Source organism: Lepisma saccharinum, chromosome 4, assembly GCF_977018435.1.
Source record: "Lepisma saccharinum chromosome 4, izLepSacc3.1, whole genome shotgun sequence".
Classification (NCBI taxonomy): Eukaryota; Metazoa; Arthropoda; class Insecta; order Zygentoma; family Lepismatidae; genus Lepisma; species Lepisma saccharinum.
Window position 1 is genome coordinate 5,961,594 of NC_139232.1, and position 17,671 is coordinate 5,979,264.

The 17,671-nt window shown below is 40.4% G+C and overlaps 1 protein-coding gene across 2 annotated transcripts in view; it reads right to left on the reverse strand.

The window, feature by feature from the left end:
- Samuel (SAM-motif ubiquitously expressed punctatedly localized protein) overlaps positions 1–17,671 on the reverse strand; it is a 683,747-nt gene that overhangs the window by 256,302 nt on the left and 409,774 nt on the right. The window contains exon 1 of one of the 2 annotated variants that reach the window (XM_083120259.1): positions 870–973. The exons of the other annotated variant lie outside the window; for it this stretch is intronic. Coding sequence (XP_082976385.1) covers positions 870–918 — 49 coding nt within the window. The 5' untranslated portion in view covers positions 919–973. Of the gene's footprint in view, positions 1–869; positions 974–17,671 lie in introns of those variants that run through there. 2 annotated transcript variants of the gene reach the window in all.

The window sequence follows — 17,671 nt, forward strand, 5'->3', positions numbered from 1 at the left end:
CAAACACTATACACCGATGTATCCAGAAATTTCTTATTTAAATTTTTCCAAATATTTTGCAGGTTACCTTAAACGTTATTGGGAAAATGTTTTTCAATGCGGTGAGTCGGTGTCTGCAACTGTTTGTGAAACAGTGTATATAAGTATTGAGAGAGTTTTACATCTTCACCTTTTGGCGGAAGCACCACATAACTCCGACTGAGCCACCGCGGACTGAGCTTTTGAGTGTACATTCATCAATTTCCTCATGTTATCACTCATCCTCGTCGTCCCGATTAGTCAGAAAAGCGACATCAAATAACAAATATAACATCAATCGATCAAACCAATCTATCGGACACATTGTATTACAGGCAATAAAAACGGGACGCTTATGTTCTGAAATACTCGCTCCACAGCAAGACGCTATGTGTGTTGCCTAACTCAACGACGCTGGTAGAAGTTTCCATTCAAAAAATTTGATATTAAAATCCACGTATCGCCGTAGAGTTAGGCAACACACATAACATCTTACACAGAAGCGAGCATTTCGGGATCAAGGTGTCCCGTTTTTATTGTGGGTGACTGTACATAAAAGTAGCTTCGGAGAAAGCACTATTGTAGCGAATTGTCTCCGCAGAAAGTTCCAGCCGGAGAACGCCACAGCACGTCTAAAGCTCCATGCCCACTGAGACACGGCAACAGAACGTAACAGACGAGTTTCCGGTGTCTCAGTGGGTGATAACGTTTAAGGTAACCTGCAGACTTCTGGCACGGAAAATGCCGCTTCGGTTCCACCATTTGATTTCAATAGAAGCAGACAATAGAGGTTCTGTTGCATTCTGTTGCCGCGTTACTTCGCGTCTGAGTGCGCGTTAAGCTTTACTCACCAACAAAAACTGTCTTCATTCCCTCGCGCCTTTGATGCAAGAAGTCCATGCTCGAAGCAAGGCAGCTTTTCCGGAAACACAAGACTCACAGGGAGTGAAAAGTGACGAAACGCGCTTCGACAACAGACAGAACCAACCTTCGGGGATACAGAAAGAATATAAAAGTCCACCACAGAACATAAAACACAGCCACCAGACGCCCATCGATAATGCCCGTATATCTCTCCACAATACCAGGGCGACAGTTATTGTAATTTTATCGGGCACGACCCACCGTGTCGATACAGTTAAGTAAAAGGAACAATGGGTTCTATAGTTTGTTGGTCATTCGAGGGAGCCCATTCCGGACCTGCAGGGGAAATCAACCTGTTTGCTCTTCGGCGCTGAAAGAGTTCACAAAGGAGCGTACAAAGCAGGAATTGTGCGATCTCAGTATTAAGCTTTGTTCATTGACCGTGCGAGCAGATAGGGCAAATGGCGCCTGCCACTTTTCATGATTCGACATACGGCAGCCAAGTGCTTCCTTTGCGGTCGTTGCCGGTGGTTGTGTACTGTAAAATGAAAACGAGAGCTGACGTCACGAGTGCTGGGTAATTGGTATTCTCGCCTTGGGTGCTCATACGCTGCTGTAGATAATTTCCAGAACTGATTTGGTGGGCAATAGATTATTTGCTGACGGTCTGGAACGCAGAGGCCTTGCAGAAAGTAGATAGATAGGAAGTCCACCGAGTTTAATGTACTCCGTAGAAACCAGATTTTTCAGTTATAATTATTTATTAGTTCAGCACATGATACATCTTCCAATTATGTTAAACATAACATATTGTACAGACTAACTGTTTATATACATGTATTTAAAAATATACAAAATTTGCGATCATGAATGTCGAGTTAAACTCTGATAATAAAAAATATAGTATATTTATTGATTTGGTTTATATTACGTAGCTTTACTGTCAGTTTTGTTTGTTCAATCGCAAAGATGAGAATGATATGATGCTATTGATGAACGGACACATGCACAGGCCGAGAATTAAACCCGGAACCCTTGGCGTCTTAGCGGGCTGTGCTAACTACTAGACCACGGTGGTCGGCTATAAAACTTGATATCGTGTTGAAAATTGCCTCCTCTCTTGTTGGTCTTACCTTACATGCCAAATAATGGTTAATAAAGTCTGTAATATAATATGTAACAATATGAGATTTTTACTATCACTTTATATGTTAATTAATTATTATTTTATTCAGACGGCTAGTTTTTAGTTTCATAAGTTTTGGTTATTTGGTGATTATATTAATGTGATTTTATATGTGTACTTATTGTGTGTATTCTATATATGTTGCATGTTCATTTTTCCGATACCAGTGGTATCGGTGTCGGAAAGTATCGGTTGGAATTCATTTACCAATACCTGCCGATGCTTGTCCGACACTTTTGCCTTTCAGGGACTCCGCAAAATGCCGCGAGACGCTTTCGATGAGTCTAATTATCCTGAGAGTTATGCAAAATTCGAAGTTTCTTTTCATTTTGCACCAGTTTTGTTTGAAAAAAAAAATGTGAAAATGTAACATGTAGTTTAACATTCTGATGTAATTCTCAAATATTTTAGAGCAAAAATCTTGGTAACTTGATGCATATAATTAGTCTTGCATACACACTTATATTGAAATTGGTATCAGAATCTGTATCGGGATTGGTATCGGTATTAGAATCGGTATCAAAATCGGTACTCGTATCGGAATCGAAATCGGTATCGAAATTGGTATCGGATTTGGTATCAGAATCGGTACCGGTATCGAAATCGGTATCAGTCCGGGTTCAAAGTGGTCTCGGCTCAGCCCTAATTTTTAGGATTACAAGTAGTACAATTATGACTAAAGGATTTAAGTGGATACTGTATCCCTCCCAACAGTATGGGGAGTACAGTGTACCACTTTACTACCCGTTACTGCTTCACTGGAAGCTGCCATAAAGAAACGAGGTGAACCAACCAGCGCGAACCAAAACCCGCGTGTTGCTGCAGCAGAAAAAGAGGACGAGGAATTGAAAAAATCAAAAAAAAATCTGAAACCCGACTATAAATATAGCCACAGAAACCACAGATCGCAGGTTCCCCTTTGACATTTCGGGTTGAACGACGTTTTATAGCAGTGATAGGTTAAGAAGCGTTCTTTGGCCTTCACATATGCAAATGTCAAAGCTGTCTGTACGCGCTTTGTTTCGCTCGGTGACGCCGGAACACATTCCGACTAGGGAACGGCCTCGGAGCAGCCAAGGCACATGTCCAAGTGCATATGTGGCTTCGTGCTCTTCAGATTCATTTGATAACTTCTTGAAATTATAGATTTGAGACATACAGAAAGTTCTAAGCTTACAGGTCATCAAAGTAATATATATATATATATATATATATATATATATATATATATATATATATAATAAGTTTAGTTAATTTGAACTAGCCTACTGAAACATTGTCCTTTCTTATTCTTTGCCTGCAAGATGAAATGGAATATAATAAATATCGTTTGGGGTAAATACGTAGTATTTGTGATAATCCTAAAAGTAAAATTTGGCAAAAGATAAGGGAAAACCTTCTTTGGGCTCTTCAGAGCCACATTTAGAGCACCACTGGCCCTCAATGGAATGGAAGACTTCCGACGCGAGTGCTCGCTGTAGCCACTGCGCCGAATGAGAGAGATTGTATAGAATCTGGCGAATGAGCCGTGAACACTCTGCAACGAAACCAGTGGTCCCTTCAGCATGTAGTAACGGCGCGTGTTGCTCTGGTGTTATGAATTAATGTGACTGAAAAGATTCAGATAGGAAGAGAGAGAATACACACTCAAAGAGAGAGAATACACACTCAAAGAAACAAACACCCACACAAACACCATTGCACCAGATGCTGTCTGTGGGTGGCACACCTCGCAGGTACCGTCAGGAACCTTTTGGAACTGAAGCAAGTTCTGTTCAGTCGGTCGGTCGGAAAACCGCGTCAATGAAACGACCAGAGACGCATTGGCGTCCCTGCACGCGGCACGTGGACCTCATTAAAACGGACCGGAGGATTTATTGGCACTCACAGCTGAAATTATTACCCATCATTGTTGCCCCATTAATGGAGTGGAGAGCAACGCTCAAGAACTCATTTGCGGGCAACTGGCTTGTTCACCCCTGTGTGTGCGCGGGAGGAAAAAAAAACTGAAAATATCCAGCCACGGTGGAAACGAAGTAAGTTACCACAGCATTTTGTTCACAGTGGTTTCGATTTGATTTTTGTTATTAAGCGTCGCTGTTCTGCCACTTTTCGCTAATCGCGACGATGAGAATGATATGATGAAATTTATGAAGGGACACTCAACAAAGAACAGCCATGGTCGGATTGGGATTCGAACCCGAGATCTCAGGCGTCGTTGCTCTGGCTCTTCAAGGAGTGATATGTCTACAATTGCTAGCTGAATTTAATAGTCGAATAAGCAATTGGTAATGTCTACAATGTCTACACTTTTCCACTAAATATTTCCTCTGTTCCTTTTGACTTTCTTCCATCCTTCACACACTGCAATATTTCCCTCGTATGTGTCCTAATAAAAACAACGAATCTGACAAAGACAGTGCTTCAGCGTACAGTCACCGGCAATAAAAAAGGTACACCTAGATCCTGAAATAATAGCATTCCTACGGCGATAAAAGGGATTTTGATAGCAAATTTTCAATGGCAACTTCTACCCCCCGTCGTAGAGTTAGGCAACACAGATAACGCCTAGCAGGAAAGCGAGTATTTCAGGATCACTTTTATTGCTGCTGACTGTACGTTGATGTTCCTTTGTATTAGTGTAAGCAGATTTTCTTGACGTTCAAAAGAAACGTTGCAAGAATATGCGGTATATTCGGTTAGTTCATTGAAGAACACAGCCTACACTGTAAAAATCTGACTATAGAAATGAGGGGCTATGACCGCCATCCAACTACCGTAAAATATGACCGACCGTACTGAAAGTAGTAACAGCTGTTATAAAGTTAACGGCAATTAATGTATTTTTAATGATTCGGTTTTTCAAAATACAAGGTGGCGCAAAAGTCAGTTTACCCATACACAAATTCAAGTTTACACACAAAATTCAAGTATACATACAAAATGCAAGTAGATACACAAAATTTCAGTTTCAGTGGTTTTGTTCAAAGTGTCCTACATTGCTTGCAATACATTGTGTGTAACGATCAACAACAGAATTGCAAATACGATGCAGTAAACTTGTATCATTGTTGATGACATAAAACGTATATAATTGGGTCTTTCAGTGCATCCAAATCTGCCGGTGATGATGAGTATATCATATTCTTAACAATTCCCCGCAAAGCAAAATCGCATGGCGTCAAATCACAAGAACGCGCAGGCCAATCAATGGTACCACAGCATTCTATCCACTCTTCAAATGTGTATCTAAAAAAAATCGAACATCACTACTCTCTACAAAAGAATAGCGAGTGCACTGTTGCCAGTGTCACATGACAATGTTACCAACCGTATACCTAAAAATATTACTTAGCACAAGAAGCATATACACTATCGTAATACTATTATCAATGGGCTTTTTGGGTAAACTGACTTTTGCGCCAGTCTGTATATTAATGAGACACACAATTGCAATTCATAATCATTATCTATCTTTACATGATAAAAACTACTCAGATTTACAGATACTCAAGACACACACACAAACACACGAACTTCAACTCCATGCGGCAACATCGCCGTTTTCAGGTAGCTCTACAATTGTCCCCACGACGCTGGTTCAACATTGACATGTGGGAGCTCCCACCGCTCGCACCAAAGACAAGAGCGCTAACAATTTGGCTACGCAGGTGCTCACATAGCATATTATGTAACACGTATAAGTGTGTTTCGGTTTAATATTAAAGTCTCCCCCGCTAAGTTCACTTCTCACTCTAGCCACAGCACCCGAGAACTGACGGCATGAATACGCCTGCGCTCACGAAACAAAAAAACGGTTGCGTCCCGTTTTTGTCAATTAACAGGCTCTCTGTCTGACATAGTAGGTAAATTTTAACGGTAGAATGTCGTAACTTTTACGGCAACTTCTAACATAGCAGCTTTTGCTTATTTTGAAAAGAACAGGAAAGAATTAGAATATCCCCTTTCCTCATTCTTAACCAACGGTCTGCCATGTGCCTGGGCTTCCTAATGTCGATGGCTGCCAGGAGAACGTGTCCTGCTTGCTTGAAAAGGATTAAGATAAGACTCAAGCAAAATTGCACACTATCCATTGCCTAGTGTTTCAAACTATACTTATTTTATCTAACACTACATTTCGAGGAGCATCTCCTCTCCCTCATCTTCAGGTGAAATTTCATTTGCTGGTGGTGGGGATCGAACCTACGACAGATGTTTGATTTTACTGCGAATACTGTGCTTTAACAAATTAAAATTACTCCACGGATACTACACGAAACGTGGTGTTAGATAGAATATGTATAGTTTAAAACGCTCGACAATGGGTAATGGAGTAATGTCCAATCAACGTTGCATGCTAATAGGAGAACAAATCGGACATAATCCACACGAAATCCACAATAAAAACTTCAAGGATGGACAGAGAGATAAATACCACATGGTGATCGTCACGAGATCATTTAAAAATACTCTTTTAGCCTTTTGTAAGTGCGTACCTACGTGTCACTGTATTATGCCGGAAGACACTCTCTAGACCCCTCATTAAGACAGACACTGGCGGGAATCTCCTTTGCATTACAAATGCTGGTGGCATCCAGGCAACCATTTAGAAGGGCGGAGGTCATTAGCGGAAACTTACATTATAATTACAAAACGGCGTTGGGGGGAAATGAAAAGACTTTTAATGAGATGAAATGTAGCAGGTTTTATAGACTGGACCATAACCTAAACGGTGATTTGCAGCGCCTGCCCCCAGGGACCCATTGGCGTTACGCCGATGCCTCATGCAGGGAAGCCATTGATGCGAGAGAACAAAGGTAACCTGTAGATCACATCCACGAGCTCCAAATCGTTGCGACGCTCACAAAGGGTATTAATGAGACGGGATGACCTGATACGACTGTTGGAATCCTCTGGGCTCACAACTGTACCGCGGCTCATTATGGACTCTGATCGCTGGAACCAGTTCTCTAGCGTCTAAAAAAAGGAGGAAAGAGCTCTGGATCTCCTGGGTGCCCCCTTCTCCACACCCAACGGCACCACCACCGCCACCCATCTCTGGTTTCCTAATTCGGGATTGCCTCACGTTCTCACAAATCGTAAAGAACTCAGCATCTTCATCCCGCGTCAAGAGAAGCGACGTAAAAAAACAAGGTTCAGCCAGTGTTGCCACAATCTAATGGCATATTTTCCCCTTTTCGGCCAATTATATTCTATCCAGATTATCTCTGGAGCAAGGCCGCGCATAACGTTGGAGAAGGGGAGAAAGATTGTGGGCGAAGCAAAGCTGTACACGCTCCCGCAAACGGCTTGTAGCTGGAGTCACTCCCCGTCCCCTACAAGCAACCCCGTTAACTCGCACGTGATCATTGGTCCAGTCTTCTCGAGTCATTATTTGCGCAGAGACTTGCTTTCGTTCGCTTGCTCCAGAGATTACCGGGATCAGGGTGCAAAATAATTTTAGACTGGTGGGGGAGAAATATATTAATCTACAAACCTCTCCCCTTCCCCCATATACGATATACATATTTATAATGTTATTAAAAGTACAAATAAATTAAATTAAAAATATATTATTATTATTATTATTATTATTATTAATTACAAAATAAAACTGTCACTTTTATTTATATATCAGATATTATAAAGTAGCATATTTCTTCCTAACTGGTTAAAGATGTTAATAAATTACGAAATAGTTGAATGTTTTATTATGTGTAAGTTTTTATTTAGTTATTGCTTTATGTTAATATAAATCAATTAGATTTCATAGTTATTATTGTTTTGCATTCTTGTTTTACTTCTATTGTGCGTATAGATGTAGATTTGTTAATGATCTCTTGAGAGAGAAAAATCATTGAACACTAACAACTACACAAATTTGTGTATGTTTTCGATAATATTCTTAGTACAGTATATTTGAAGTTAGAAGTAATTGCTTATCTTTTGTTTGTTGTAACACAAACTCTCCCCGCCGGAAATTTTTGTTGGGGGTATTTTTTTGAGGCCTAGATTGTTGGTGGAGTGGATTTCGCACCCTGCCCGAGATAGAGCATACTATGAAATGTTCAAATTCTCCTTTTCGCTTAAAATCAGTTTTGAATTTCTCTACAAAAAATGAAAACTTCTGTTCGTGTGGCAACGCTGGGTTCAGTCCTTCAGCTATTTGGTCATCGTCGTTCCAAGGTTGCCAGAGGGAGCAGAACGCACCCATTGCGAAGTTTATGGATCGAAAAAGACCACAAAAACAGAAGACCAAAAGGGCTTCAGGAAGGGAAGGGCCACTGCACGCTCCATCAACCCAAAGGGTGCACTGAACACGTGTTCCGGGACGCGGGGCATATGGAGAACAGGTGCTTCAACGACGGAGCCTTAATAGCAATAAAATCGTTCGATGAAAGTGCAATCAAGGGAAACCTTTGTGTGGAGAGATCGCCTACAAGATTTTTTTACTTGTCGACTGTTCTTCGGCAGCTCGTCTTTTGTTTTACTCGTAGAGGACTTCCTGTGCACCGGCAAATATACAAGCACCCATAAAGAAGCACTTTTATACGACCAATAAATCACCTCCAACAGGTACAAAATGGTTAAATGGTCGCTAAATGATATTTCCTTGCGATATGAGTTTGTTGCACACGTCTTCTCTTGGTCGCCTGAACCAAATTGAAAGGAGACGCGCATGATGTCAATTTCTTACTGCTCTACCACATGGATCCCATACGTCCTTTGTTCCCGGACGTGACCTTTTTTATGTTATAAAAAGGGAACCCCGTCGGATTTTAACAGAGCAAAGTGCTCTGTTTTCGACAAAAATTGTACCAAATGTGGACCCCCATTTTGTTTTTGCGCATATCAAGGAAACCATTAAGCCAGAATTAACGGTACTAAAGCTTGAAGTAGTACGTTATGTACTTGTTTAGTATATCTCCTCCCGTAGCTACAATAAAATGGGTTCATTGTGAAAATTCTATTTTTTCGAAGATATACAATTTTCAAGAATGGAAAAACATATTCCTAAAGTGACCCCCCCTTATATTTAGTACAATTAAAAGCAGCAACAGCATAAATTATAGTGATATATGCTTAAATACTATACATGAAAGTGTTGCGTTCCCCACAACTGCAGGGTGTGAGCGACTCAATACTAGGCCTGTAAACACACCCATGCAGGAGCGGATACCAAGAAACAACTTCCTTAGCAATGAAATTTCTGCGAATTTATACCCGATTTCTGTACTCTCGAACCCCTGATTAGCTATGAAGACAAAAACTTTGTTAAATTACAATAAAATGTGCAGATTATACACAAGTTGGATTTGATAAATTACCCAAAAGATTCTGATATATCGTTTTCAGTTAAGAAATACTTGTACTACATCGATGAGTATACGTAAAATTAAAAACTTCCGCCATTAGTTTCTGACATAAAGGTTAGTACATCAGCATCTTTTTAAATTGTAATTGTCGTTCATTCGATTACGTCATAACATTTAGTTTATCGGAACAATCAACTCCACTCTTTTTGTCATAACATATCCCTTAGTTTTCAACTTTTAACTTTGCACCTTATACATTTTCTCTTTCTTTCTTTATAAATGATTTAACAAATTTATCAAATTAAGCAAGGCGTAACAAAAGGCTGTGGAATAAAATAAAACTTTTCTGAAATGTTAAACAGACAGTATTACAAGCTTTCTTCAAGATCATCGTTTTTTTTTTCGTATAGAATCTATAGCCAATTTATCTTGATTCCACGTTCTTAGTTTCTCCCCTGTTCTCGTCATATCTATTATCTTGAAACCTGTACCAGAATTCCATGATTAGAATGCGGACGAAAACGCATTTTGTGCTTGTTGCACAACAACACAAGGGGCCCACTTTAGGAACGACGTGGGGGCCCACTTTAGGACCACTAGGGGTTATCTTTTCATGATAAGTATTTCTCACGTATTCCCATCTCTTACTTCCCAATTGCATACAAAGATAGCTACTATACTTAGGATTAAGTATAAAGAAGAGTTGACGCATTTGCCTCTCGAATGACTGAAGTACAGCAATTAAACGTGGGAGTAATAAAACTTTCGACTTGCACAAAGTCATTCACGAGCTAATTGGAGAACAATGAACGCAACATGGGCGCAAGCACTGCATATGGAAATATCGTAAGCTACCAGCTCCATGTATTTCCGCCAGGCTACAGCACCTTCCGGAGCAGAAGCGCAGGGGGCCCGCTTTAAGGACGGGGCCCGCCTTTGGTACACTTCCTCTAACATATGCTTACTTTCACATACTTCTTACTAGATCACTTTATGAGTTTCAATGCACAATGTTCACTTTATGCAAAGTTTCAAATGTCAATGACAGCCTATTGTCAGTATAGAAATCCTTACACTTAGAATAATCTTGATATCTTCGACTGACTCAAGAGGAGCAAATTTAGTGCACTTCGGAAGTTGCTTAGTAACTGTATAAAAAGTTATTTGTAGCTTGAAAAGGCAAAAATTAGTTGAACATGAACAAAATATCGTTGAAATGTACTCAATCACGTAGAAATGACAAAATATGAATACATATGCCACAAGAGACCAATTCTATTTAAGAACGTTTTCATAATAATAATTTCTACATATTTCAGGAACCGAAAATAATATCCAAAGTCATGTTATCCCTAATCATCACCCTCTCTTCAACGTATTATATCATGAAAAAGGCATTCTAGCATACCATCGATGCTCCATAAGGGATTGTTTGATTGATTGATTTGGTTATTTTACTTCGCTTTTCTGCCACTTTTGGCTAATCGCGAAGAAGGTGAGGATGGGTGATGATATGATGAAATTGATGAAAGGACATTCACAAAGAACATCCATGACCAGGTACGAATTCGAACCCGGGATTCCTGGCTTCGTAGCCCACTCTGCCACGGAGGTCGGCGAGAGAAGGGATTGTGTTTTGTGTCCAGTTCACACATGTTCGTGCATGTTTTTTCACCCATCTCATCTAATCACCTTCCCTTCTCATCATAGGCGTGCAAGGCTATTATTTGGGGATAGAATAGAGTATAGGTTTATTTCAGTATGAGCCCTTGCGGCTGTACACACATTTCCATACATCAATGAAGATTTTTTCCTTCTTCTTCCCCCCCCCCTCCCCATAACCCCTCTTTTTATGCCCTCACATATTCAACTTTACCTTTCATACTAATTGTGGGTTCTTCTCTCGCTACAAACTATCAACCTGTTTTATTTTTCTCCTAATTTTACACTTACAGCAACTGTCAAAATTATATTGTCAAAAAGAAGCTTTCTGCGCACCGGTCTCAGAAGGGGAGTTTCAATCGCCTATCTGGAAAAAGTTAGTCTAATTTCACTAACTTCATGTTCCTTTTTCACAGAACCTATTAGGTATATGAAGATGAAATTTAACATTATTGTCTCGGAGTTAATGTGTATCACTTTAGCACAGATTTTCCTATCATTGTGGTGATATTTATATTACTTAAATAACGAAAGTATGCAATTGAAAATCAATAATGGTGCACAATAGACATAACAAATGTAATAAAATCTCTACAGGTAGTACAATCTGAATCACTCTCATTAACTAAATATATAGGTTCCTTTTTTCATGTTTTCTATTGCGCATATAATATAATATTTTACATGATCACTTGATAGTTAATACCATGTGTTTATATTATTTTAAACGGTAGATTTCCAGAAACCAAAATCTGAAAATTGATATTTCTTATATTATATTTAAGCCATTGAAACTTCTTTAAAGGAGTTAGTACAGTGTTTTTTTGAGATTTCTAAATTTACATTAAACAACTTCATGCCACATAGTCTTTCATAAATTAAGAAATATTTCGTGTTTACAAAATTAAAATCATCTTTACTACTGATTACTGATTATTGTATGGAAAGAGGGAGAGATGGAAACATCTCAAACGAAAGGAAATTCCTTACTCTTTTAAACACTAATATTAATTTCATTATTTTAATGTTAGCTCCCACACTTTTTTTAAATTTTTGAGAACACATTATGCTTCTCGTCGTCGCGATTAGTCTAAAGTGGAAGAAAACCGACGTAAAATAAGTCAGCTTCCTAACAAAGGACAGACTTGTTGCGGGATGTGCTTCAAGTGTGCTTGAGTTACAGGAGTATCGACGCGAGAGATTATAAAGCGCTTTCGAAAATAACACACATTAAGACCATCCCTTAATATCTTCGCATTACCCAGCCGACATGTCTTTACATCGAGGACCTCGTTCGAATGGATGTGGGATGTAATCACGGCTGCCAAGAAGCCAATTTCAGCGACCCTGGCTCCCTGGACAGCGTCCGCATTTGCTCAAGTCATTATCCGGGTGTATCATTTCGGCGTGAAGCTTCAATTCGGCAGGGCATTATGGGATGCAAGGCCAATTACGCTCGGACGTATGGAGAAGTCTTGGAGTGTGGTTGTCGATTCTACACGGCGATAGCCACCGCCATTGGAAGGCCGCAGGAGTATCTATCGCAACGTGCGGGGAGTGAAAATTACTACTTTCGTCTTCCCCTCTTTTTCTTGTCACTGTATTGAACATAAAGAAGCCAGTTTATCCTTTTGTTTCTTCTTGGACAGATTGTTTGGACGGCTGAAAATTCTAAGTTGAAGACAATTGAAATCTGCTGGGAAGACATGCTGCGAACACCCACTACAATTGTGATTTTCTTTTTAATCTTTGTCGATGTAAGTTACTAAAAACCAGTAGCGCATTACAGTTATCGTTACTTTACTTCGAAGTGACACGTTACCATAAATTTGCTTCCAAATAGAACGTGTTACCGTTTCTCTGCTTCCAAAAGAAGTAACATGTTATAGTTTTCTTTGCTTTAAAATTAACTAGTTTCCGTTAATTTACTTCCAAAAGTAATGCGTTGCCGTTTCTTTGCTTATAAATATATCATATATTTTGTTTATAGTAATCACGAAGTCAATGTATCAGTGACAGTGTGAAACTGTGCAGCGGGGTTGCATACTTTCAGGATAAAATTAGTTTTCTAGAGGGTTCGAAACGAGGCGTAAAACGTGAAAAGTTGTTTGCCTACATGATCCCTATACGCGCGTGTGTGATGCGCTGTGTAAGTTGCTTATCCTATAGATATATTTTTTTGTATTTTTGTATTAGCCTACTTTTCTTGTTACTTACCGTCGATTTAGTGCCACTTTTGGATAATCGTGACGATGAGAATGAATGGTGACTAGATTAAATTGACGAAGGGAAACACAAACACTAATGCTCACTGCAGGACTTGAACCTGGGACCTCGAGTGGCCGGATCGTGAATCCAGCACTCAACGTCCTCGACCACCGAGGCAATGAGATAAGTTTATGCAACTAGAGACAAGGCAAAGAACGACACTGATCCGTCACACACCAAGTCTTGTCTCGTCTCGATACAATCCCTATTAACAAGAGCAATCTGATTAATTGATTGAAATTAAAATTGTTGGTGCTGCAGCACTTTTTGCACCCGTCACATTATACGGGGTCTTGCCCCCTTCCGCAGCTAAAATCAATGTCTCTCTTTGAGGCCTAAAGTCTCCTTACTCACTTAAAAGCTGAGGCTGTAAAGGGACACTCAGCAAATAAGCGAACAAAACACAGGACGACACAATCCAACGGAGGATTATACTGGCCGTAGGTTCAGACGCCAGAGCCTCGTTGCCCTGCAAGACCGAAGTTACCGAGGTCTAATACATGGAAGTGAGGTTAGCTTTTATGTGCCTCAGACACCCAACTGTAACTTCACCTCCACGTAGTACACCCTGGACTGCAATTTGCTAACTAACGAGGCGTCAGGGCCCATGACCAGTATAATCCACCATGGGACTTGTGTCGTGTGTTTGCAATTGTCCCTTGATCTGTTTAATCCTATCACCATTCATCTTCGCAATGAGTGGCCGAGACGCGAAGTAAAATACACTGTGTAGCCAAATGTAACCGGACACCCAGTGCTGTTCATTGCAAAGATACCAGCCAGGTAACTAATATGCTGTCGGACCTCTCTTCGCTATTATTACAGCATTTACTCTTCTGAGCAGGCTTTCCACTAAGCTCTGGTATATTACTGGTGGATTTTTTCCATTCGTTTTGTAGTCTCGTGAATACTTAATGGGTGGTTTACCGTCGAGTTGTTCTGGCACGCAACCGAGACTCCAGTTCATCCCAAACATGTTCTATGGGGTTCAAGTCAGGGCTTTGAGAGGGCCATCCACCCGATTTGCCATTAAACCACTATGCAATGGACCCTGCTTTCTGGGCAGGAACATTATCGTGCTTCTAGAGAAAGGGACCCATTCCAAACTGTTACCACAGCGTGGGCAGCATGCAACTGTCTAAAATGTCCTCATAAACACCACTGTTCGTGTTGCCAGGGACCAAAAGTAATGACCCGAGCCCAAACCAGAAAAACAGACCAAGACAATACCGCAACGTTCACTAGGGTGTCCGGTGACTGTTAGCTTGACTTAATTCCTGTTGTTCCCTGTGGAACACAGGGCATCAGCAAATCATCTCCACCTGGTCCTACTGACCGCAATTCTCTTCAGTGCATTCCAGCTCTTTCCTTCCTCCAATGCCTCAGCGTGAACAGATCTTCGCCACGTTTGTCTAGGCCTCCCTCTTGTCCTTCTTCCCTGCGGGTTCCAGCCTAGTGCCTCTCTCTCGACAGTCTCATTTTCCTTCCTCAACGTACGCCCTATCCAATTCCATTTTCGCCACTTTATCTGTATAGACACCTCGGTTTCTCCAGTCTTTCTCCAAAGTTCTTGGTTTTGAATCACTTCCGGCCAAAAGATATTCAAAATTTTTCTTACGCAGCGATTGATGAAGGTCTGTAGTTTAGAGGTGATCGTTTTTGTAACCTTCCATGTCTCAGACCCATATAACAGCACAGACTTAACATTACTTCCAAAAATACGAAGTTTGGTCTTCATAGATATTTTCTTGTTTTTCCATATTGGATAGAGCCTCACAAAGGTGCCATTTGCTTTTTAGATATATTGAGAAACATATCCAAAACTTTTGGCTATATAGTGCAAATCATTCGTTCATTTATTCAAAAATTCACCCCTTACGTCACTAGAGCAATCTGAGAGTGTCTCTCCGATGTTATGTGGAAGCTCCACAGCTTAGCTCAATCAGAAAATAAGAGGTAGAAGAAATCCGATTGCGAAAGTGACCAGGGGAAAAAGTGAGAACTTCCACGGTGCAGTTGATATACACCTTCAGCCGTAGAATGGACTGTTTCACTAATCCCTGATCCCTTTCTCTGTTTTTTTTACAACACGATGTATGGAGGAAAAAAAGGAACAGCGCTCTACGTGCATGGAAGCGTCGTCAATGGAAATTACAGTACGTGAGCCCGGTTTCCGCTCACGACCACTGCCTCCGGTCTCCCCGGCTGACCCAGCGCCCCCTGGAAACACACAGACCAAACCGCGATGTGTGCCGTGATGTAACTTGCAAAATAACCAGTCGGCGGTGCATGACATCATGAACTTGGGCGGCTGCTTCTCGGAAGGAGGGGTGGAGATCCATTTTTTCCTCCCTCCGAGAAGGTGAAAGGAGGGAGGCACGGCGATCCTGAGAGTAGATTTCCATTACCAGAACCTGATGGACCATATCGATTTGTAATATGGAAATGATCCGGTTGTGGTGCCAGGATGTACAATCGCCGGCAATAATAAATGGGGCACCTAGATCCTGAAGTGCTCACTTCTGTTGCCTAACTCTATGGCGATAAGTGGACTTTATTGGTAAATTTTCAATGGCAACTTCTACCACCGCCGTGGAGTTAGGCAACTCGCATAACGCCTCGGAAGGAAGCGAGTATTTCAGGTTCTAGGTGTCCAACTTTCATTGCCGGTGACTGTACACTTCTGTTCACAAAAAGTGGCACACTTCAGCTTCGTGGGCTGAAAGTACAGCCAAGTAAGTGTTCGGAAAACAGCAGTGTTGCTTACTATCAATCAATTTAACCATATGCAAGGAATTTTGTGTCTCTCAGACTCAAAGAAAATGGCTAACGGAAAGATTGCAGCGTAAATATTAATTAACTGGAAATTCCACGTTTACAATCAAAATAATGTAAATGTGAAATATTCCCGAAATTTATTTTAAAAAGAAACTAGTTTTTTATGTTCGTGACGCAGTAGTTATCACAATTCGTTAGAATGCGAGGGCCCCGGGTTTCGAATTTGTCCTGAGCATGGGTGTTCTTTTTGAGTCTCTGTTCATCGTCGCGAGTAGCCGAAAATGAAAGAAAAGCAACACTAAATAACGAAAAGGAAAAAAAACACAATCAGAATAAGAGAAACATATATGTAGTGCTGTTCCAAATCCTGAAAATGGTGCAAGAAAAAATCTTTCGGAAATAGTGTTATCTTAGTCCAGGAGAAGGCTGGAAGAATAAATAAACTCCTTCCCCAGAGACTTTGGCAAACAGAATCGCAAAGTTGGCACTGAATATGCGATGGGAAAAATAGTAGAAATCCTAAAGGAAGAAGACTTTATGTCACAGCCACGGGGGCACATCAGAGGAGGTACCCCCCCCCCCCCACATCAGTCATCCAGGCTATTAAAAATAAGTCAATGGTTGTCCTCTCATTTAGCTTTAACGGTAAATGGAATTTTTGTAAAATAAAAATTGTCGGGCTTTACTTGTTTTACACGTGCACGTTGGTTTCGTAATGGAACAGAAAAATAGAATTGTGACTCTCGTAAAATTCTTACCGAATGAATGAATGTCTCCGTAGATTCCAGAATAATGACTCTTCATTTTGAAATAAATAGTTTAAAATAAAAAATAAATTTGCAACAAGTAGGCGGATAGCCCGTTGCCAAGACACACGACACACCGGCTCGGTCTCCTCGACAGACAAAGACCGGGCGTCGCTGCCTACCAAATATCTTTCTGTTATTAATATATATATGCCCCGACTACGCTCAGTTCCTGCGGGGCATGGGACCCCGCATCCCAAAGTTCGGGTAAGGGTCTGTTTCAAGATAATAATATAATCAAAAGTTAAATTTACACTTACATAACCAAGACTTCAAATTATATTAGCCCTTTCTCATGCTTGAACTCCACCGCAATCGCACCCGCATCCCACTGACCAGTGAGGATACGCATACGATTCGCGATTGAAATCAGCATAATCAAGTCCTTTGGATTGATAAGGCCTCCGCCTCACTGACCAGTAACGGCGGGACACCTCTCCAACCAAAAGGAAGTCAGTTAATTTATACTTATTAGGCAAACTTACTTCAAAGAAATACCAAATAACGATTATAAATTTATTTACTAATCCATATATATGTTAGGATAAAAGAAAGTATACAATCTTCAGATCGAGAAAAATTTACAATGCCAAAATTTAATTTCTGTTCAAATAACTTCCGAAAAACATAGACTGAAACTTGCTTTCTCATAAAATACAATCCAGAGAGCTCCCTCTTATATATATATATATATATATATATATATATATATATATATATCGTCCATATCCCAGCTTAACTTGGTTTCAATAAACAGGTGACAAATTAACAGT